Source organism: Harpia harpyja, chromosome 8, assembly GCF_026419915.1.
Source record: "Harpia harpyja isolate bHarHar1 chromosome 8, bHarHar1 primary haplotype, whole genome shotgun sequence".
NCBI lineage: Eukaryota > Metazoa > Chordata > Aves > Accipitriformes > Accipitridae > Harpia > Harpia harpyja.
In genome coordinates this window covers 12,028,940-12,053,061 of record NC_068947.1, presented here as the reverse complement: position 1 = coordinate 12,053,061, position 24,122 = coordinate 12,028,940, and the positions used below count along the sequence as shown (strand labels likewise).

General features: G+C 46.5%; 1 protein-coding gene across 6 annotated transcripts in view; it reads right to left on the bottom strand.

The window, feature by feature from the left end:
- LOC128144869 (cystathionine beta-synthase-like protein) overlaps positions 1-19,815 on the bottom strand; it is a 34,092-nt gene extending 14,277 nt beyond the window's left edge. The window contains exons 1-9 of one of the 6 annotated variants that reach the window (XM_052794233.1): positions 19,654-19,815; positions 17,996-18,062; positions 10,122-10,252; positions 8,810-8,994; positions 8,099-8,205; positions 7,015-7,149; positions 4,320-4,399; positions 2,859-2,993; positions 2,235-2,304 (exon numbers count right to left, since the gene is read on the bottom strand). In XM_052794233.1, the coding sequence (XP_052650193.1) occupies positions 2,235-2,304; positions 2,859-2,993; positions 4,320-4,399; positions 7,015-7,149; positions 8,099-8,205; positions 8,810-8,994; positions 10,122-10,163 (754 nt within the window). In that variant the 5' untranslated portion in view covers positions 10,164-10,252; positions 17,996-18,062; positions 19,654-19,815. Of the gene's footprint in view, positions 1-2,234; positions 2,305-2,858; positions 2,994-4,319; positions 4,400-7,014; positions 7,150-8,098; positions 8,206-8,809; positions 9,022-10,121; positions 10,253-16,589; positions 16,666-17,995; positions 18,063-19,653 lie in introns of those variants that run through there. The other 5 variants (XM_052794229.1, XM_052794234.1, XM_052794230.1 and 2 more) reach the window with 5 other exon arrangements.
- Positions 19,816-24,122: the final 4,307 nt, after the last annotated feature.

Below are 24,122 nucleotides of genomic sequence, written 5' to 3'. Positions count from 1 at the left end.
AGACCACCTTGCTCAATCCCCATTTACTTCAACAATGGCTTTGAAATGTCCATCCAGTGGCCTGGCAAGACACCAATTTGTTGTACTGCGGACAGAGCTCGAGGTGGCCCATACAGCTGACACCTGTAGTTTTCTTGTTACTGTATTTGCTGATGTAGATAATTCATTCTTTAACTTAGAATGAGCAGCCCATTGTATTACTTAATTTACTGAATGAGTGCCAAGAGCATGGGATAGGTACCCACTGAAAGAACTGTTAACACAACTACTCTCTCATTTTCATGTGAAAAATACTATTTTGGTCATGAGCACTCAGAGTCAGTGCAGGTATGACAGTTCATTCTTTTGCCACCTCCTACAGTTTCCATGGTGCATCCACATGATAGCTTTGTTAATAAAAAATACACACGCACCAATTCACACACAAAAACAAATGCTTACCAGTCAAAAGAATAACATCCTGCCAAGCGGGGATATAAGCTCAGTAATAACTGAACAGTGACTGGCCTATGTGGAAAAGTAAATACAAACAAGAAGCCTAAAGCTAGAACTCATCTAGACTCAGTTTGTGGGATGGCAGTTTGTTAAAGTATACTCATTTTAACTGAGACTTAAAGAAAGATTGCCACAGAAAGACAAGCCAAATCCTCTGAACAGCTAGAGTTACTTGGGGGGGGGGGGCCAAAGAGGAGAACCCTTCACATGGTCCTCACCTTAATGAGAAGGAATTTAATAGCCAATTTTCTTATTAGAGGGTCCCATCAGAAACTGTACTGTTTTATAAGGCAGGTCAATAGCCTCCTGTAAGACTTCCTTCTACCACCTATGGTAAATGCCTACACAGTAAGCTGCAGCATCACGCTGAATGCCTCCAGTAGCTCTCAAATCAATTCCTCTGCTGGGTGAGTTAGCCCAGCTAAAGCTCTCTGCTGCCACAGCTCAGTCACTTCTGGTACTCCAACCTGGCTGCCTAGAGCTAACATGAAAGCAACCCCTGCAGAGTAAACAGGTCTTACTGGCAACAACTGCAACACAGAGCAGTCTGTACTCCCGAGAACTCCTAAGTGAAGAAGCTTCCAGTGTAATGGAGTATTTGGTCTGAGAATGCAAAAATACCTAAGTGCCAGGTCCTGCACTTGGGTCATAACAACCCCATGCAAGACTACAGGCTTGGGGAAGTGGCTAGAAAGCTGCATGACAGAAAAGGACCTGGGGATGTTGGTCAACAGCTGCCTGAATACGAGCCAGCAGTGTGCCCAGGTGGCCAAGAAGGCCAACAGCATCCTGGCTTGTATCAGAAATAGTGTGGCCAGCAGGACTAGGGAAGTGATTGTTCCCCTGTACTCGGCACTGGTGATGCCGCACCTTGAATACTGTGTTCAGTTTGGGGCGCCTCACTACAAGAAAGACACTGAGGTGCTGGAGCACGTCCAAAGAAGAGCAATGAAGCCGGTGAAGGGTCTAGAGAACAAGTCTCGTGAGGAGCGGCTGAGGGAACTGATGTTGTTCAGTCTGGAGAAAAGGAGGCTCAGGGGAGACCTTACCACTCTCTACAACTACCTGAAGGAAGGTTGTAGCAAGGTGTCGGTCTCTTCTCCCAAGTAACAAGTGATAGGACAAGAGTAAACGGCCTCAAGTTGTGCCGGGGAGGTTTAGACTGGATATTAGAAAATACTTCTTCACTGAAAGGGTTATCAAGTATTGGAACAGGCTGCCCAGGGAAGTGGTTGAGTCACCATCCCTGGAGGTATTTAAAAGACATGTAGACATGGCACTTAGGTACATGGTTTAGTGGTGGACTTGGCTGTGTTAGGTTTGTGGTTGGACTCAATCTTAAAGGTCATTTCCAACCTAAACAATTCTGTGATTCTATGATTCTGCATTTGTGATCAGAGAAAGCGATGCTATTCTTTCATGCCACTCTAGCTATGGGGTTTTTTTTGTTGTTGGGGTTTTTTTTTTTTAAAGATAACATAAGCATCACTGCTTTCTCCACCTGGTCACAAGCAGAGGAATCTAAAAACCAAAGCACCCCTCTTTAATGGGGGGAAAAAAAAATTACTATGACTACTGAAATAAAATAATTCTCTAGTGACACACAGCCTACATATGGGATTTGCTGTATCAAAATCCATGCATTTCTCAACCACCTCAGGTCCCATTCTCCAAGTACCTAACAATAAGAGAATACTAGGGACTCACTGAGGAGGGGGATAGTAGTAGAGCAAACATACCTTCACACTGCTGCAGGATCTCTTCAGCTGTGGTGTCATAGTGCGTCAGGGGGTTGCTGGCATTACGGTACTATATTGAAAGATAGAAAAGCCATTAAGTAGACAAGACAGACAACAAAATTCACATTGTGAGGCATTTCAAGAACATGACAAACATTATCCAAGCCCCACAACAGCTACATATACTCTTTCCAGGCTGTTTCCTTGATAGCTGGACCTAGGCAGAATGTCCAAGGGGAAGTACAACCTTCCTAAGTGACCTAATTTCAGAGGAGCTCTAAGGTGCCAGCACCCTCCAATGCCAAGACCTGTCCTGTCTGCGGGGCAGTTTCTTTTAAGAACATGACCCTTGTACCTGTTCTTCCATGCAGGACTGCCAATTCAGTGGAAAGCCACCCATGTGTTGCAGTCTCTGCAAACATAGGCTCGTTGCTGCCCTCTAGTGACTATAAGAGCTTGCTACCCTACAGCATGGTGATGGCTCAACTACAGCTCCAGACCTGGGACATCTTTTCCGCCAGAGTCACACCAAGGCTGTTGAACAGTCAACCAAGGACACTAAGGAACAAGGCTGTAATACCTCCTCCCACGCTACACCTGCAACTCTGACACTTTGGCTCTTACCTGGTCTAGTATATGTGCATTGGGGATTTCGTTTTTCAGTCTCCATGCTACTCCCACGTGAGATTCAGGAGAATCAAATCTGGCAGTAGTTGGGGTCCTCACAATCTCAGCACCCAGAGCTCTCAGGACATCCACCTATAACAAATAAATATGGTCACAAAACCCAAAACTGCTCTCCCAGCACAGAGACTTCATTGAGATGCAGGGGAAAGAAAACATCTCCCCTTTTACCTGGTCTGCAACAGCCTCCTTAGCCGTTCTACACCCCAGCCTCGCAGCACCACTGAGCCATGGGTCCAGATCTTTAATGTAATTTCGTCTCAACTAAGCTTTACTTGGGAGCTAGATGTCAAATTCCTGTTTTTATTCTAGGCCTTCAGGCCTGTAGGGACTATTACTACATATTGAGAAGCCTCATTCAGGCAGAACACCATCTCCTTTCATACCAGTCACATACGCCCTACAGTATTTTATGTTTAAGTGCAAATTATGTTTATTTACCTCCTGCTTTGGACACAGGCAGCAAAGGAGATCTTCCAAGGCCCTATGCACCACTCAACTGCTATGAGGGCAAGAAAGTTTATGACACTGAGCTACAGCAAGGCCTGTCTTCAGAGGGGAGGCCTTTGGTGCTGCATGGCGCATGGCAATGGCCATGTGGTACCTCTCCCTCCAGAGCAGGTAGGAGCAAGCAATGGGTATATGCCTTCAGGTGACATTGTTCTCATTTGTGCCACTGCCTTTCAGCTGGAACACTGGAATTGTTTGAATTGAGGTAAGTGGTTTTGGCTGACAGCTATTTGCTGCCTCAGCTGTGAGACACAGGGGATCTCTTCTCTTCTTTTGGCTGCAGGTGCAGCAACCACCCCAGTGGAGCGCATGACAGGGCTTGCTCTAGAGCTGGATGTTTTGTGCTTTCCACAGTGAAGGTAAGGGGATGTTACCCAGGTGGCTTTTCCTTCCCCTTTGTTGCTGTGGTGACACAACTCAGATGCTTGCCAGTACCCACCAGTGTAACCTGAGGAGCTCAGCAGGCTCCCTCATGGCCTTGCTCAGCCCAGTGCAGAACAGAAGAATATTCAAAGCTTCAGCATTGCCTTACTTTGTCCTCTATCCTCCTTTGCTCAGCGAGCAACAGCTAACCCAGGGGCAGGTAGTTACTTCAATGTGCTAGGTAAATCTCAAGTTCCCTTGACATTTGTTTTTAAAACAGTTATGACAGTTTTCCAAGTGACAATGCTGTGGGGACAGGTCTTAAGCACATTTCTGTCCATGGCTAGCCAGCCTGGCTTTCTCTTGGCACTGGCAAGAGGCCCTCAGCAGAGTTTGGCCTAGCCAGTGACTTGGAGGCCACAAGCCTACACCTTTGTTGCTAAAGCCACAGCACTCATCTACACCAGGAACTCTGCAAGTGCAAACATGCTTATTTTTTTAATTCTTGAAAATAAAAGCAGATCAGACCTTCTCCATACTCATTTTCTCTGGCATCACAATGATACAGCGGTAACCCTTCACTGCTGCAGCCAAGGCCAGCCCAATTCCTGGAAGCAAGCAAAGACATGTAGGGCATACAGTGAGGAGCAGCAAATAACAAAACCCACAATGCTAGCTTTGGCATGCCCTGGCTTTAATCAGATTTTCACCAGAGGCTTAAGTACAGTGTCTCTAGAAGGGTGGCAAAGGGAATGTTTCTGGCTACTGGGGAGAACTGGATTTACAGCTGCTGCTAGTTCTTTGAGGATCACAGCCAACAGAAAGTTTAGCCAAGGGTGGGAAAGCTTGACATGTGCAAACTGCTAGCTTTACCACATGCACATCACCTTCCTCCTGTCTCACCCACTTCATTTTTAAAGTAGTAATTTGGGAAAGGCTTTAAGCTAAAGACAACTAGAGCAATCATTTTGATACTGTCAGAAGAGTATTAGAGCCTTTGTTGACTCAATTCTGCACTAAATGCCTAGTTTGCAATGTGCCAAAACTAAGTCCTTTCTAAAAAGACATGATTTAGATGCTGTATGTGATCAAGGTTCTAATGCACTATTGTCAACTTGCTACCACAGTGAAGTACCTTGACTATTGAGAGACAGACACCTCATTTCTACTTTAAAAATCTGCACCTGCAGCCTGATTTCTGCCTTCCAGCTTGTCAATGTCTGCCTACCTGAAGAGCTAAGCTCAGAAGTGCCTTCCCCATAGCAGAGAAGCTTACACCTGTTATCAGATCACCTCTCTGCTGCATAAGCTAAACAGATAAAGTTAGTTCCTATGTGTCTGAGGTCAGGCTGCATGGCACCTCCCCTGCTCTTTTGGGTACCAGGCACAATACCAACACATGCATATGACAATGCCTCACAGGCAGTTTACCCTACACAAAGACTTGCTTGTTAAAAGCTGGCTCTGTTTCTACATGGTGCTGGATTGTGTAGGGGTGGAAAAAAAAAAAAACCTTTAACTATTCCCATAAGAGAAGCATAACTCACAATTCAAGTAGTGTTTAAATATTGGGGGGGGGGAACACAACATGACACAATGACTTTTCCCAGTATATTACAGATAAATACGGATGCCAAAAAAAAAAAAAAAAAAAAAAGAGAGATGGCAAAAGCCTCACTAAGGCCAAAGATGGAAGAGAAGCCATCCAGCATCCTCCCTTATGGTCTGTGATGAAGAAAGCATTTCGAGACCTGAACTCTAACACTTTGTACTTTCTGCTACCACTCACCTGGAAATGCAGCAAACATCAAAAGAGGACTTTGGCTGCAGGAGAAGTGGGATGCAGAGAGGACAAAAATATAACACATTAGCTCTCAGATTCAAGATACTCAGGAGCTCTGAGCAGTAGCCTAGAGCAAAAGCCAATTCCCTCAGGTTACTGTCTGCCCTGGTCTTCAATTTTAAGTGAAAAAAGAGCTTTCTGAACTAATTGTCCTGTGCTTCCTTCAGTTCTGCCTCATTTCTGTCTTTTGAACTCTGTGGCAAGGAGAACCATTTATCAGGTACTGACCCAGAAAGCGGGATGTCATACTATGACCTCAGATACTGGAGGAATGCAATATATGGATATTTTCTACTTCTTGCCATTGTTCAGGCAAGAGGTATAGACGCAGTCACAAGGGTTTCAGTTGCACTGCTCCCCCCACGGAGCACCTGCTGAACAAACGGCAACAGATATGACTTCCCAGTTTTCTGCTGAAGTCAGGGGAACTGGTCACAGATCAGCTCATCACCCCAGTCCCTCCACTAACAAAGGCTGGACTGGATCAAAAGAACAACAGAAAGATCTGCCTGGCCTGTGTCTATTAGAAGGCAACAGTGGATGGATGCCCAGGGAAGAGTTTAAGAACAGGCCAGGACACCTCTCCAGAACACATCAGGCAAGGAAGTAGCTTGCAGCTCAGCTCAGGAACTTCCTCAGAGGAGGCAGCATATTTTGTATTTAACTAGCTCAAGGGGGAACATTCCAGGTATGTTTACTCCCCACCAGTAGAGCAGCTTAACAGAAGTACAACAGCTGTGATGCAGGAGCCCAGAGTTACCTCCAGTTTGCTCAGATCATCAGATGCTCTGCCCTGGCCCCTGGCTAGCAGGCCTGTTCCTTCCTCCAGCCCTCCAAGGAAGAGACACTGACCCAAGTGGAATCTGTTAAAATCTGCAAGGGCTGTGTTAAGAGATAGTGCTGTAGGGATGCAGCTTATCTCCCATCTCAGCTGCACCGCGTGGGAAAGGCTGTTTCTCAAACCAGGCCCATCTCACCTGACAGAGCGTAGGGAATGAGGACCATGGGACTTCCCAAACAGAAGGGGAAGATGCAGGTTCACACCAGTCTTTTGGTGCTTGATTTCCAATAATTTCAGTCAGACTTTAATTCCTGAATAGGGCCTAAAGACCTGGCCTAACACTTCTTTTCTTTTAAAGCAAAGGCCCCTGCAAATTTAGCAGACCTCCTTCCCAGCTGTTCTGGTCAGCAAAGGACACTGCAGAATTGTTCCCTGTGTGAGATGGAAGAGGCACTGCTCCCTACACCATGCAGGCAGCAAGAGATCCCCTTTCTTCCTTGCACAGGTAGCTTCCATGCTCCAATCTCAAGTCTGCCTCTCCAGGAAAACCACCACAACATTTTCCCCCACACTTTGCTAGGGTCTTCTCCATCCCCTACCTGTGTTTCCAGAGGTTGGCTCTATGATTGTGTCCCCAGGCTTCAGGATCCCAGCCTTCTCAGCATCCTCTACCATCCTTAGGCTGATGCGGTCCTTCACACTGCCCCCAGCATTGAAGAACTCACATTTTGCCACTGGAAACAAAGAAACCAAGCAGAGTTCTTAAACAGCAGTCATTTGCTGAACAGGCTGCTCATCCCTAACATATCTGCAAAAGCAACTCTGTTAACATGTCTGCCCAATTCACCTCCCTACTTTACAACACCAGAGACGGGGATTCAGTTCACAGCATCTCCACTGTTATGGGTCACAACAACACAGCAAGTTGGGTACTTGATGCTGGCCACAGAAGCCAGAACTCTTGTCAGTCTCCTCAAAGTATGACCCCTCTTTTCATCTTTCCTCTTTATTACAGCCCAGTCATTAGTATAAAAAGCCCCAGGGCTCTTCCAGCACAATAGCACAGGGGACAACATGCCTTGTCTTTTTCCTGCTACATTCTCCAGCCAGTTTCTGATCAAACTGGAAGTTTCTCCCCTCATTCAGCCTACACTTTCACTTCAGTACTCCCAGCATTAATCCCTTCAATGGTGTTAAACACCACCTTTCAGGACTCTGATCAGAGCCTCCAGATATCTCTACTATGGTTGGGTTTAAAAAAAAACCAAATGAACAAAAAAACCATTCATTGACAGTTTGATCCCTTTCCTCGTTTTCAGTGAACTTCAGTGGTAACTGCAGATCTGCATTTTACACACACTGATGAATACAAGAAGCAAAGACTTCATACAACTTTTTTAAAATTAAAAAAAACATTTTCTATGAAAAAAGTTTCACTTTTTCTACAAAAATGGAAAAGCTGCAGGAAATGTCCTCATGAAGTACAAACTGAAAGATGTTTTAGATGACCAAATCCTAAAAACCTGAAAATCTGCCAAAGAAAAAGAGGAATTTTTCTCACCATTTTCTGCAGGGTACCTGCACTCCTCCTGCGCCCAGGTTACATGACACTACTAACCAGGACTACCCAAGTTTCTGAAACAGTGTTTCTTATTTTGATTTTCTGCCTGCCGCAGTACTCACAGAGTTCACACTTGAGCCCATACTGCTTCCCAATCTTGTTGATTCGCACCATGGGTGTATTGCCAACTTTATTCAGGATGCTTGGCATGATTTTCAGAGGCTCTGGCCTGGTACACATACAAAAAAAGTCAGTGTATTCACAGAAGGGGCCACAGGCAGGTCACACAAAAGCAACACAGCATTTCTGAAGCTTTTTATTTCAACTGGCTTTCTCCCTCCCCTTTATTCAAGCTAGTTATTTTAGATATTTTAGTTTAAAAGAATGTCCATTGGATACAAATTCACAAAATATCAAGTCCTTGATCCAAAACAAGGATTAATCAGACATCAAGCCAAATGCTGAAGCAAGAATGAAGTGCTCTGCACTTCCTCCTGGCACAAAGTAGCTTAGCAGTGCTCAGAGTCAGCTACTTTAAAAGCAAAAGGCATTAACAGTGCAATCTTCCATCTAATCTTCCAGGGAACTGCTTGCCAGGTTATTTAAAATAAGTTAGTTCCAGTCCACGTAGTTTCATGTCTTTGGTGCAAGGTCCCTTATATGCTTAATCTGGGTTCTTAGCTTTGCTTATATGTGGAAATTAAGAAGCACCAGCATATCTACATGCTAAACAGCATCAATTTAAATCAGTCATCTTTTGTTAAATCCACATGGCTCTGAGGAGACCTGGATTAGTGCTGTACTGAAAATCAGCAAATAAAAGCAATACTTACAGAGTGGTATGACGATGGGGGGAGGCAGAGAGGGGTTTCCCAAGCTTCCATGTGCATTTACTAGGTGTATCAGGGCGGATCCACTCCCTTTCCTTCTCATTAGCCTTGCAGTTCTCATTGTCCATCCCACCAGGGAGAAAATACTTGCCAGGTGTATGAGGGCATGAGTTCATATCTGGCTTCTCCTGGGAAGGAAGTGTAAGCATTTCACCCTTGGGGGAGGGGGAAGGGAAAAAAAAAAAAAAAAAAAAAAAAGAAGAACAAAAAAAAAAAAGAGGGGAAAAAAGAGGTAAAAAAAAACCCCAAACAAACAAGTGAGAGTGATTTGTATGCCCTGCTGTAACAAGGTCAGGGCATCTTTTGAGACAGTTACTCAAGTCCTGCACCATGGGGAAACCACCCATTCACATCATTGCCCCTCTACAATAGCTAAAAATTATGTTACTAACAAGGAGTCCTTATTCTTGTCTGCCCCTTCACCAACATATCTATTTCAAGTCTAGTGCTTCAGCATGCAGTTCTTCGGAGGGAAGCCTGAACAGAAACTACCCTGGTGGCAATTTTCAAGAAAGCAGTATTGACTATAAGCCAAAAGGGGCAATGGCAACAAGTAGCTTTTAACAACCAAGAACAGGTTCTGCCACTGACTACAAGAGATCCTGTCACCATACCCAAGACCCAGGTATTAGGTGAGAGAACACAGCATGTCTCAGATAAATCCCATACTCAAGTGTCCCACTCTTGTTTTTCCCTTCTATGAAAAAGGTCACAACAAAGGGGTATTTTAATGGTCAGTTGATGTTTCCATAGTACTGTGAAGATGGGAAAGCCTTTCAGCATAATTTTGATCTGCTAAATCCTTATCACTAAAACAAGAACCTTGCACTGCAACAATGGGTGCAAAAGCTCAATACAGTGCCCTACATGAAGATAACTTAAAACACACTGAAGCATGTGCTTACTGTAACTAGCCTCCGTAAATATCAAGAAAACAGGACTTAATCTCATGGGAGACACCCCTCCCACACCAAAAAACATCTTTCTAAAATAAAACCTCCCCATTCCAAGCAGAGAGAAACAGAGTAAGACTACTTGGTGACTAATTAGAAAATGATGCCGAAAGACTCTGCATTGCTACTTGTGGTCATGAAGGAAAACTCTTCCAGAAAGGCCACTGGTTTCAATAGCAGCTACTTCCACAGCATTCCAACAAAAAACCTAGAAAGCCTTCTGAAAACAAACAGATAGGGCTTTCCCAAATTGTGGTGACAGAAAGACAGGCAAACAGTATTCCCCAAAGACCAATGAGTACCTTAGGCACAGAAACAGGCCTTTCCAATATCAACTTCTCCATGTTCTTTGGTGAAAGTGATGGCACAGTAGACTGGACTTTCTTCAGGAGACTGAGTACTGGAGGTCACAAGACTGGAACCCTCTTCAAAGCTGCAGATCCTGCAAGTTAGAAAAAAACCAAAACCAACCTATCAGCAAACAGTCTCTCATAGGGCAAGACAGACATCCCACTTTCATAGGGAAAAAAAGAAGCTGCAAAACAAAGTGAAGATGACTCGTATAAACAGTATTAAAACAAAAAAAACCCACCATGCAGCAGAGGTATTGTGCAAGACCAACGGAGGGTCTCCTGACCCTGTTCTTCCCACATAACCTAATCTTCCCTCTGCCCTGCCCTCCACAGCTCAGATCCAGCAAAGTAAGCAGAAAACATCTCTGTTGGACTGTCTGCAATTTCATTAGCCTGAAAGCCACACAAAGTAATAGAAAATACTCCAGTTCACAGGATATATACTTCTAGAGACACCAAGGGTGAAAGGGCTTCATGGTGCCATCACCAAAAGACCCTGTACACAACTTAAGAAAAAGGCTTTATACGAGAACACTTACAGAGGCCTCTACCCTTGAGGAGACCAAAATCTCACAAGTTTCTACCCAAACTGAATTAGTGTTGCATGCACAACTATAGTGATGCTGGATATAACACACACAGCAAACACTTCAACCACAAGGAAGCATGGAAGCTTTCTAGCAGGCTTTTTGTTTCAGAAATTAGTAAATATAAAATGGAAGCAGTAAGTTCATTTCTCCTACTCCAGCCAGTTGTTCACAGACCCTGTCTGCTTCCTCTCCATTGAAGACAAAAATCTGGCTGAAGTCTTGGAAAGTGTGTGGGGTTTTTTCCCAATATCTGTTTTTCCTATCACCACTCTGCAGCAAGATTCAGCTCATTCCATTACCAAATTGTACTAGGCCTGGAAAGGGTCCCTGGCCTCATCCTCCTTATTCTGAGAAATGCACACAAAACAGATACAGCTTAGATCAGCCAGAGTTGATGGTCTGGTGACACACTGGAAAAAGATCAGACTCACAGGACCAGTGAACTTTAGCATTTGATCCTGCAAGTTAACATGCACCACTAACCACTACTGCCTTATACACACCAATTTCTTTCTTGCACGCTGATTTGAAGAAAATGCCTAAGGCATTTAAACTGCTCTCCTTTAGGAAAAAAGCCTCTGAAAGTGCCAACTTTCCAGACTAAGGTTTGAAATAATTCCCCTTCTGGATATAAAGATTTCCATGCCACCAAAATGATATAATTCTACTTTATTTAGGTTAATACATGCCCAAGAGCCAAGATGGACTATATCCTGCCCTAGACCACTGACTGACAGACACCAGTCCCAGAAAGCTAACATCCCATAAATATACATATCTAACACCAACCAGTCTTTGTTACCAGAAATTAGCTTACTTCCAGTTCCAGAGGGAAACCCAGCCTTCATTTCTATTTCTAGAAGGTGCCTGATTCACAGTTCAGAATGTCAGTGCTTTTTTCAGTAAAGAAAAAATACTGGAGAAGTTTCAAGGCTTCCAACAAGACACATCCACATGCTCCTTCAGACAGCTGGCATGCAATACTGGACATGGACACCAACTGCCTCTGCTCACAGGTAAGAGTGACAATATCTACAAAGTCCATCTAAAAAGGGTACCTTGCTGCCAAAGAGTCAAACCGTTTCAACGTGCAGTAAGAAAGCAGCAAGGGGTTATAGACAGGGAACAGCAGATTTTGTTCATCTTCTAGGTTCTCATAAAATAGGAGTACAAAACCTTTAAAAACTTTAAATCACCAATCCTCAGTGTCCTCCAAGACGGTCCAAAAATTGAGGAGAAGGGGAGAAAAATTTGTTGCAGTAGAAGTTTCAGAGGTTTCAGAAAAGAAGCACTTGTTCTTTGTATTGATGGCAGGAAAGTAATGAACGTGGGTCTCTCCAAAAGCTGCCTTTTGGAGGACTCCCTCCAAATTGGCCAAGACAATACCATCTTATTTCCTCTATTGCAAGGCAAAAAAATCCACAATCCACTAACAGCAACACCCGTCATCTCTTGAACTAGAAACAGCAGAAACGGAGGAAAAGCTATACTTATTGCCTTCAGCTATGCTGTGAGATTTCCTCATGTGTTTAGGATGGCAATACTCTGATGTTTGATCAAAGCTTCAATAATGGGACTAAAACTCTGAACGAAAACAAGGAGAGAGAGAAAAAGCTAACCACAAGCATTGCCAACAAAAATCCTGTCCCCACATACTAACCTTAAGCAACATCATTCATTGGAAGGAACACAAGCTCCTGTTCAATAAATCCCTTCAAATCATGTTATTAGGCATTATTTTAAATAACCCCACACCCACGCAGCCTAAAGTAAATAGGTATGCATATATAAATTTATAGAATCAAATTCTAATCATGCCAGTAGAGAATCAGTCCCAGCTATGGTCAATCTAATATCTTAGGGTTGTGAAGAAGGACAATTCCTAGGACAGACTTGGTTGTTCTCCAAGGGGAATTCTTACTACAGCACTCGATGGAGACATATACGCACCTGCAATGGCTACAGTTATACCTAAGAAACAGGTCAAGAGCCCAAGAGTGACTTGTCATGTTCAGAACCAACAGGAAGACCTCAGATCTTCGAGGCCCTTCAGTGCTACTGATGAGCTTCCTGACACACCACCCAGAACACCCAACTGGTGCTTACAGCCCTACATGATGCAACTTCAGCAAAATAGGGGGCAGAGATGGTCAGCCTAGGCTATCCAAATTCCCCTCACGATCCTGCCTACAGGCCCGAATCAGGCCATAGGAAGCTGGTGCATCTTTCTACTGGAGAGATCTTTAGTGAACAAAGAAAAGGGGGTGAGCAGAAATCACCAAAACAGAGGATGACAACTTTTTCTCTAGCCTGACCCTCTTAGTCTTTCTTCTGGGAATGCAGACTGGGGAGACAGGACAGGAGAACAGCAACTCTGCTTCTCTAACTGCAATTGAACACTGCTCAGAAGAGTCTGAGGGAGATAAGCTGCAGGAAGAGTTGCCTATCTTCATGAAAGAAATTCTGTCAGCCTGTACTTAAGCTTGCTGTAAAAGGGAACAGTCCTATAACTAGCTGGAGGTGTGGGCAGAGTCTAACTAGAAAAGCCTGACTAACTTCTGCCATTATATCTGCAGAGCAGGCAAAAGAAAAGTCAGAAAGACAATTTACAAAGTCACTTAAAACTAAGTCACAAAGGGGATTGGGACATAGACAGAGATATGAGATCCAGAAATCCTCATGGGCAAGGCTCACAACTCTCGATCTATCTCCACAGGGAATCCAAGACCTAAACTATTTCTCAACTCCTACAGAACAGGATTGAAGGCCAGTAAGTGAAATTAATCCCCAAACAGCCTGAGCTGAACTCACTCTATAGATATGTTAGGAGCTACAGTTTCTAGGGCTGTTTACAGTATATGATGTCAGCACTAATGTAGATATTTAAAGAGTATCATGTATGCAAGAACCTAATTAACTTGAGTCTTGTCTGAAGCAGAAACGAAGCTGTCTAAAAGGCAGGTGTAAGAGGTAGATCAGAGAGATGCCCCAAGGGCTGACTACTCAGCAAGAGATGAGATACAGGATTCCATTATGCCACAGCCTGAGAATGGGAAACTTTGACATTAAGTACTTTACCCTGTGAACAAGTAAACCACTACAAACCAGTTGTTCTACTCACTCTGAGTATCACAGGGTCTTAGAGAGCCTTTAGATCTTTACAGGCTACCAGATGTAGCAATACCCATCCAGCCTTTGGAAGCTGTTTGGAAACACGACAGCTATAAGTGATTCAGGAGGCAGTCAGCCATTTGGGGTTTTTTGTGTGTGTGTGTCCCCTTGCTATTTCCTCAGTAGCAGGCAGCCATTGCTCCTGTGTCAGGAAACATCAAGTGACCTGAAGTAACTGGGGTATGAATTAACAACACTGTGGCTCTAGGAGGAGATCCTTCAAGAATCAAAAGTCTTATTTTCATTTTCTTCTATGGAGCAGATGAGCATATGCGTGTCCTCTCAATGATCACTCTTTCTTTCAAGGCCAGACTAGCATACTCATAACCTTCCTGATAGAACATGGGTAGTTCTTTAATGCCCCTGCCTCTGTAACACTGCAAAGATTTTAAAACTTCAACAGCAAAGCAACTTCCACTACTATGGCAATTGTTATGCTAGAGATCAGCCAGTGAAAACATGAAAGTGTTCAGTCTGCCTTCGTACCACAAGAAGGGAAGCTCTGCATGCAGCCTTAATGCAGGTGTCTTCTGACATCTCCATTTCCTGAGTTCACTCCAACCCTGTCTGGACTCATCTCACAAATATTCTGACTGATGTCTTCAAGAAGCACAACAGCATTACAGAAAAGACTGGAGAGTGCTTTATCTGCATTTTTACCTGCTGCAGTCAGAAGCTTTCATTATTTCTTTCCCCGCTTCTAGTTCTCTCTCCTTAGTCAGTGCACAAAGACAGAACAACACTACAGCCTGTAGTGCTCTTGATCTGCCAAGCTCACCACGTACAGGGAGAGAAGCATTACAGGTAGGGTAACAGAGACTCAGAGATTAGGCAAGTTGCCCAGCATGACAAAAAGAGGGAGTTGGAGCTCTGCTCTCAATTTCTGACCAGGTCTATAAAAGAGGTAGAAGCACAGCTCCCCTTCCCCAGCATTATGGTGCCCCCCGCAAGACATCACATCTTTTGTTAGCCCAGGGACCTCTGACAAAGGCTGGCAGAGAACCCCTGGTCACCACTGCCTGGGCGAGAAGCCAGCTTTTTGGCTGATGCATGTTTTGTGGGAAAGACCAGCTGCCACCCACTCTGGCTACATCTGTAGAGCTTTTGGCGGGCATCCACAGTACAACCATGAGCACGGTACACCCTGCTGTCTGCCTAGTTCCTATGGATCCCAACATACAGACAGCAGGCACCTGCCAATAGCCAGAGGCCAGTCATCCTGGCAGCCTGCTATGCTGCCAGCGCCAGATTAGCGACATACCTGAGCCAGGATGCACACTCCAGGACACGGACCCCTCATGACCCTGGCTACCAACCACAATTTTTAGAAGTACTGCTCTGGCTTCAGGGAAGCAGGCTGGTTAACCCACACACAGAGTGTCATGATAGGATACTAAAGAGCCACCAACTAATATCAAAAGGGATGACCTGCCCAAACGCCCAAAGTACTGGACCTAACCTAGCACCTAAACTGTGCTTCATTGGTACTGATCTCACTACAGCCATTCTCCTGCTGAGAAATACCACGTTCTGAGCAGGTCCCAGCTTCCCAGGAAACACTTTTTCTCTCTGATGTAAAATCCCCAGATTTCACCTATCTCCGTACTCTGAGTTTTCCCTCCTTTCTGCAGCACAAGTTTTGCAAAACGTGGAGCTCTCATGCCTCAAATCAGCAAACAGACTCATTGAAAGGGTAAACAGTTTGAGCAAATTTGCTGGAACAGGGCCCAGCACTCCAAAACCTCCATAGTCAAAGGCTTCAGCATTAGAGAGATACACAGAAGAATAGATAATCAAACAGGAACAGAAGAATCACTTGTCTTTCAGGTCATGGCTGGTTCAATAATGTGCCAGCAGCATTAATAACGCTGCTCTCTCAAGTTTCAGTCAAATTCAGACCCTTCGCAATAGGGGAAGGGCAACGTATGAAATAAAATATAAGAAGAGAAGCTTCCTGGTCCACTGCATTAGCCAGACTTGCCAAAAAACACTGCCAAGAGACCCTCACGGTACCCATGAGAACAACGGATGGCAGGCCAAGAACGGCTGAAGAGCCGCTGCCAAACCCAGAGAGAAAAACAAAAGGCACAATGTCATCTTGCGAGCCTGTATAAGCAGCAGAACGCCAATCTTTCCTCTCCCTGCTCGGAGGGGGCACTCGGCAGGCACCCTCCGGCCTGCCCGCAGCATCCCCCGCAGCCGGGACCCTCCCGAGGCCTGCGCTCCCATCCTCCCCGCGGGCACGCCAGCGCCAGGGCTGGCTCCAGGGGCTCCACTCGCCCAGAACGGCTCCGAAGCTGCCCGTTCCTATCCCCTTCCTTAATTACAAAAAGAAAACAAAAGCTCAACCGCGCTGCACAACCACATTCACCCACCAGCCCGCAGCCCTCTTCCGTTCGTCTCCCCCGCCCGGGGCGGCGGCGAGGAGGGCACTCCCGAAGCAGAACACACCCCCCACCCCCGCCACAGTGACCGTTTAACGGCCGCCCCCGCTGAGGCGAAGCGCAGCCCACCCCACGCGGCGGGGATGAAAGGGCACGGCCACCCCCGGCTCTCCTCCCCCGCCCCACGCCCGCGGATGATGCAACGGGCGGCGAGGGGGATGCAGCCGCCCCCCCCGCCCCGCACGCACAGCACCCCGCTATACGGCCGTCACCTCACCCACGCGAGCCGGGCGCTCCCCAGGACGCTGCTGCCGCCCAGCCCTGCACCGCTGAGGAGGAGGAGAGGGAGGAGGAAGGGGACGGAGCGACGCAGCGGCGTCCGGCCGGAGCGCGGGGAACAAGAAGAGCCCGCTAGCCCCGGGGCCCCCGCCCCGCCCCACGCCGGCCCCGCCCCCAGCCCGCCTCCGAGGGGCGATTGGGCTCCACGGGGGCGTTGGCGTGGCAGAGAGAGCCAATGGGGAGGCGGCGCGCGGCCCACGGCGCAGTGCCGCCTGCAGCCGTGTGGCGGGGCGGGGCGGGGCGGGGCGGGGCGGGGCGCGCCCGGCGCTGCCCAGCCGGGGCCGTGAGGGGAAACCGGGGGCAAAAGGCCCGGGTTTCTCCAAACGGACCTTCGCGGAGCCCGGGGCGAGGTCTCTGCCGGCGCCGGGGGCGCGGGACGGGCGAGGGCGTGCCCAGGCCCCGGCCTTCGAAGGCGACATTTCATCGTGCGCCTGTGGGCACGGGCCGTAGGGAGGAAGCAGGCACATGGACTGCTTGTAACTCCCGAGGGAGGGCTGCAGGTGTTACTGGTCACCGCTCTGATCTGGGGGGGAAAAAAAAAAAGAAAAAAAATACCCACCGCATCAGAGGGGGCTGCTGTGAGGGGAGTTTCACGGTTGGGCCCGCAGCCAGACACTCCCCCTGGCACCTGAACCCCCTGGGAAGGCCTCAGGCTTGCGCTGCGTCAGGGCACCCGCCGGCACTGTGGCCTCATCTCGGGTCACCCGGATCAGCAACGGGGAGAGAGAGGGCCCAGGCGCGTCTCGGTCTCCTGTCAAAGCCTGGAAATACCCAGCCCGGGGCAGGGAAGAGCTGGTGAATTCCCCAGCTGGGAGCTACAGGCTGGAGATGGTGCCACAGAAAGTAAGTGCAAGCGCCTTGCTGAAAAGAACCCACACTGGTCATTTCACTAGCGGTAGTTGTGCCACAAATCAGGAAATGGGTTTATCCCAAAAGGTGCCAAGCCCTACACATGACTCTGGAAGACACCTAAACACTTTCTCTGTTTTAAGCTCCCGCGTTGCCTACAGTTCGGCACTCGTCTGCTGGTGCACTTGCTGGCACAGGGGCAGGCTGCGCGCTGCTTGTGAAGAAGGAGCAGCCATCTCGAGCCTTGTGGAGGGCTGTGTCCTGGCTGAATTGGCTTCATATCCATGAGTCCTTATGGCACCAACGCAACGGATAGTTATTATGCTCTGATGTAATTACTACACTTCTGATGGCATCTGAGGATGTGATGATGAGGTATTTGCCTGGGAAATTGTTTGGTGTCACAATAGCTGCATCCACACTGTTGTGAAAAGTTAAAAAACGAAACCGAAATCCTTGCATGAAAGTATGAGATACCAAAAAGGCTTACCAGAGTGAAACGTCTCGAGAATGTAGCTTGTTGCTCTACAAAGTCCAAGCAGCAATTTCTTCTGTATCTATAAAAAATACCAGTAAAGAGAAAAGCAATTCAAGGTAGCTTTCTTTTAGAACATGATTTACCCTGAAGTGTTCCATGTGTTTTAGGTAACGGAGTGGAGACAACTGTATGTCTCCATCTGTACATATAGATACTATGTAGTATAGCTATTTGGACAGTATTGCGTGCTGTATAAAAATAAAAAGGAACAGGATGTTTTAAGTGGTAAAAATGACAGAAGAGACTTTACAAGTGGATGTGACTGGTCTGAAGCTGAATGACCAGTCTTAGGGTTACAAAGTAGAGAGTCTCTCTGGTAAGAAAATGGACCATGACTAGAATGTGGGGTGAAATTTAGGAAAAAACACAGGAAAACCACTGAGCAGTTAAAAACAAATCAAGAGAAGAGCCAGGTATTTTATATTTGCCTTAAATAAACAGTGACACTGAGGCTGCTGTTAAATTACATAGGCTAAAAATCCACACAAATTAGAGAGAAACATCCATGTTGATGACAAATTACATTGCTTTTTCCCTGCCCCTTTCTGGATCAAAGTAGATGTAAACCTACTTTCAATTCCACGTTGTTCTTCTCATTTTCCTGAAGAAAGATTTACTAGAAAATACTGCTGTTAAACAGGACAATTATTTACTTTAAATCGCAGTCTGCCTAGCTAATTATGTCTGAAATATGCATGTAAAGTGAGGTTTGCAGAAGTAACCATTAGCCCCATTGGAAAAACATCAATTGGAAAAGCATGTGGAATCAGATTCTAGCTTGCATCTGATGCAGCTAAATTACAGAATGGCACAAGAGGAATGCAGAGTGTGAAAACAGTGATGTTAAGAACGTCTGGCCCTTGAAATGGGTATTAGAAAACCCGTGAGACACCAGGGCACACATAAGGCCCAGTTGCAAAGCACAGGTGTCGTGGTTTAACCCCAGCCAGCAACTAAACACCACGCAGCCGCTCACTCATTCCCCCCCCCACCCAGTGGGATGGGGGAGAAAATCAGGAAAAGAAGCAAAACCCGTGGGTTGAGATAAGAACGGTTTAATAGAACAGAAAAAGAAGAAACTAATAATGATAATGATAACACTAATAAAATGACAACAGAAATAATGAAAGGATTGGAATGTACAAATGATGCGCAGTGCAATTGCTCACCACCCGCCGACCGACACCCCGCCAGTCCCCGAGCGGCGAATCCCTGCCCCCACTTCCCCGTTCCTATACTAGATGGGACGTCCCATGGTATGGAATACATTGTTGGCCAGTTTGGGTCAGGTGCCCTGGCTGTGTCCTGTGCCAACTTCTTGTGCCCCTCCAGCTTTCTCACTGGCTGGGCATGAGAAGCTGAAAAATCCTTGACATTAGTCTAAACACTACTGAGCAACAACTGAAAACATCAGTGTTATCAACATTCTTCACATACTGAACTCAAAACACAGCACTGTACCAGCTATTAGGAAGACAGTTAACTCTATCCCAGCTGAAACCAGGACAACAGGGAAGCAAAAATCCATTAATATTTGGAACAGAACGGGTGCAAGTATTTGAAGACTGCAGTCGTACCCACAGAGGGTAGCCAAGGAGAGAGAACTATACCTTTTAATGCCTTTCAGGAGGGACTGAGGGAAGAGGCGCTGAGTCAGCTGTTCTGTCTGAAAAAGCATCAGCCTCACAGCAACCACTGCAACTTCAGGCAGATGGATGTCAAGATACGAAATCGGCAGCACAGATGGATTTGCCAGATCCTGTAAAATGTAAAACAGATACCTCAGAGGAGACTTGTAAGACCAAGTGACAGCGCTAGGCGTGTTGGAAACTATCTGAACATAATGTGTGAGGCTAATGAGAGGGATTTGTAATTGCACCGCAGCTCTGCACTCAAAACTCAATCTCCTTCACCATGGCAGCAGCCAGCTGAAGGTAAACTGGCAACACTTACAAGAAAATGGGAGTTTTGACTTAAAAAACCCCTGACTTAAAAGATATCCACAGCAACACCGACCCACAATGTGCCATTGGCATTAGCGGCATTAAAATCAGTCATGGTGCCTGGGAACAAATACACAAAACTCTTCTCCACCCCACTGCCTGCTAATTAGACCCATTATGGCTAAGCCCAATCAGTGGGACACTTACTCCAACCCAGCCTTGTAAATAACTCCCACAAATCAGCAGGTCACTACCGATTTCATAAGTGGGAGCCACTTAAGCCATTTCCTGAGATCTGGCAACACTTAGGATTATTTTTCTCCCAAGGAACAAAAGAAGTTGTGATGAGGGTTGGTATATAATCAAAATTATGATTTGATCAGCATAGTGGCGATGTGACACTGACTGGAATATTAGCGTAGAAATAAACAGCTTGTTTAGGAACGGCAAGCAGAGAATGTTGTTTCTTGTATCCGTGATGAGCAGACATGCTGAAGACTGAAAGGTCAAGGAGAGAGATCCCTTGGACAAATGCAATCAGTGATCAAAGGAAGGGTGGGAAAAAGGTACATGCTGTTGTGGTAGGATCACTGAAGGAGGAACATCAGGTGGAGGCGGCTTTTTGTGAGCGATTAAAGAAGTCACCCAAAGAACCCAACGGTGCTTTGGTGGTACCCAGAGCCCTTTTGGGAAGGCAGAGCACAAGGCTACCACACAAGCTCATGGAAATGTTTCTATAGAAAGAGAGAAAAAAGCAGCCCAAGAAAAGCCACTCCATATTTAACTGCATGGGAGAGGCCGTGAACAGTTCAAAGGACAGAATCATAGTTCAAGATGATCTTTGACAAACTGGAGAAATTAGATGAGAAAGTAAAATAGGAAGTTGGCTGATAAGGACAAATGCAAAATTTTAGAGCCAGGCAGGAGCAATCAACTGCTTGAGTAGCCACTATCTGGGACAGCAATTGTGTAGAGTGGAAAGTATGACTATAGTGCCATGCAAACTCAATGTGAGTCAACAAGGCCCCGCTGTTGTGAAAAAAGCAAACATCATACAGGGTTATGCAAACAGGAATATAGTCTGCAGGACACATGGCACTCTCAGCACTGGTGCACTTTGTTGAGGTACCATGTCCCATCCGGAGTGCTGCATTTCAAAAAAGATACAGCCCATGTGGGACATGGCCTGAGGAGCCCAACAAGGTGTAGAGAGGAACATGGCCCAGGAGTAAAGACTGAAATAAATAGAGTTCAGAGAAGATAAAACTGAAAAAAGAGAACTGCCTTCATTTAGCTAAAGGGCAACGAGGAAGGGGATAGACCATTTTTCATGTTCCTTCAGAGTAGGAGAAAGTGGAAGAGGTCCAAGTTACAGCAATGAGGTTTTAGGTTGAACATCCAAACCACAGCATTGCTCAGGCTGGAAGGGACCTCAGAACATCTGCAGTCCAGCCTCCCACTCAAAGCAGGGTCTATCTAGAGATCAACCCTGGTTGCACAGGCCTTGTCCAGTCAGGTCTTGAAGGCCCCCCAGGACAGAGACTGCACAGCCAGTCCAATGCCTAACTATCCTTGTAGGGAAAACATTTTCCCTACACCCAGCTGGAACCTCCCCTCTTTCAGTTTATGACTTCAGTAAAGATCCTGACTTTTCCTCTTGCTGACCTCCCTGTGGGCACAGGGAGGTTGCTGTTAGGTTGCCCCACAGCCATCCCTCCCCCAGGCTAAGCAAGCCCTGCTCACCTGGCCTGTCTTCAGAGGGCCGCCACTCCAGCCCCTGCCTGTCTTGGAAGCCCTCTCCCCCACCCCTGACTCACTTCGACTTACTGATGTCTTTTCCATAGTGGGGACCCAAAACGCTAAGACAGTATTGGATGTGGTCTAATGGGTGCCAAGTAGAGGGGGATAATCACTTCCCTCAGTCTGTTGGCTGTCCCTGTTCATCCCACCAAGGATGCAGTTGGCCTGCTGCTGCCAGGACACACTGCAGCCTCACGTCCAGCTTGCTGCCCGCTGTGACCCCCAGGGCTTTACCTGCAGAGCTGCTCCCCTGCCAAGCAGTCCCCAGCCTGTGCCCTGCCGGGGGTTGGTCCACCCAAGGGGTGGGACTTTGTCTATGTCCTTGCTGAATTCCATCCCATCCAGGTCCTTGTGGATGACTGCCTTGCCCTCTCGTGTGTCAGCTGCACCACCCATTTGGTGACATCCACAAACCAGATGAGGATGCACTCACTTTCTCCTTTATTTCACTGACAAAAACAGTAAAACAGGACAGATACCAGCACAGACCCATACTGTACTCATAACTGGTCTCCAGGGAGGGTATGAACTATTTATCGCTACCCTCTAAGCCCAATGACTCAGCCCATTTTTCTCTCGTCTGGCAAGCCACCTATGCAGACTGTAATAACCCAGCTTGGGTACCAGGGCGGAGTGGGAGACTGTCAGAAACCTTGCTCAAATTATGTACTAGTACTACAAAGAGGACATAACCTGCTGCTCTCTCTTCACCTACGGATCTATTCCCTTTGCTGAAGATGGTCTTTCTGTAAAGTGTTACAACTGCCACCACGTGTGTTTGAGAATCACAGAGTTGTCCAAAAGACCAAAGGCTTGCCTCCGTGAAGGCTGAGAAAGAGGGCAATTAAATGTCTCTTTGTTGTGGTTAACACAGTCACATGAAAGGGTCAGAAATCATGAGTCAAACCCCTCCAGAATGAAAAGACTGGCCCAGACATTAATGAGACTATTACTTGGTCAGATTTTGGCCTGTCTTTGGCTCTGGAATTTCCCTTGCCCATCCCCAGTCCAGCAACACAACAATTAATGTTGCATGCAATCCCAAAGTCAGTAAGGCTGTCTGCTCACTTTCCACTTGTGCTTTGTCCAGAAATCAGTTCTTTATGTCCTGCCTTAGAGTCCCTTTATCAAGTCTCTTCCTCCTGCAGCTTGAGTACTTTTTTCTCCACCAGCACAAGAGGAAGCAGAGAGGAAGCATCCTCTGTGTTCACTAGAGAGGAAGGAAATGATAGAAGATGCAGGACTGTTTTGATCCATGAAGCTCGCTCTCATCTTTCCCTTAGACACGCGCAGTATTAGCTCTCAAGGGAAACAGGGGTGGGTAGAAAAGGGAGGAGCAGTTGCTCGCCCTGGCTCTTCCCACAGCTCTCAGGCCCAGGAGGCAGGCTGGTGCACAGGCTGCAGTGGGAGCTGCTCCCTCCCTTCCTCCGCCTGGCTGGAATCCCAGACAGCTCCAGGAAGAAAGTGAGAACGATCTGAAACACATCCAATATTCAGCTGCATAGGTAGCAAGACTCAAAATCAAGCCAGGTGCTGGCAAAAGCACAGCAGGCCTAAGCCTGGTAGACTAAAGGCTTTTCTGTGAAAAACAAAGAGGCAGGGAGATGGGCTTGATTGCTGTCTGCTGCCTTTCTCCCCACTTTGTCCTGCAGCTCATGGAAACTAGAGCACAAACTATTTTTTTTTTCCTCCAGACCTAACTAAACATGCAGTTTTGGAAACTAAGAGCTGGAAGTGGGCTACAGCACATGGATTTCACAGCACTCAGGAAAACAGCGCTCTGCATACCTTTGTCAAAAACACATGGGCTTGTCCCAAAGGTGTACCTGAATCATACTAATTTTCTCTTCCTAGTGGGAACAGCTTGCAGAGCTCTGACTATTTTTAAGGTACTTGGATCAAAGGGGCAACCATACTCATACAAGCTGCTACAAAGCTCCAGCTCAGAGTTGCTGTCCCCAGCCTCACTCGCATCCCACTGTTTCATCAGAATTTAGCATCTTTCTGCTCTGCTGATGTACGAATGCATGTAACTTGCCTTTGGTCCTGTCAAAACAATCTAGTTAGAAAGCAAACACCAAAACTGAAATTATGAAAAAGTACTGAACTCAGCAATTACCGGAGCACTACTAAGAAGTAGGTATTTGCGTCTTGACAGTTAGAGGTGAGATAAGCACACCCTCCCACCCCTCTCTTGCAGATGCTGAAATGAAGCCACTGGCTACCAGAGCTAGTCTGTTGGCAGCAGATCTGGTTTGTTAGTTTCTGTCATTCAACCCGATTCCACAAATCCAATTTACAGTTGAAACTTTAGATCAATTGAATTAACACCGTAT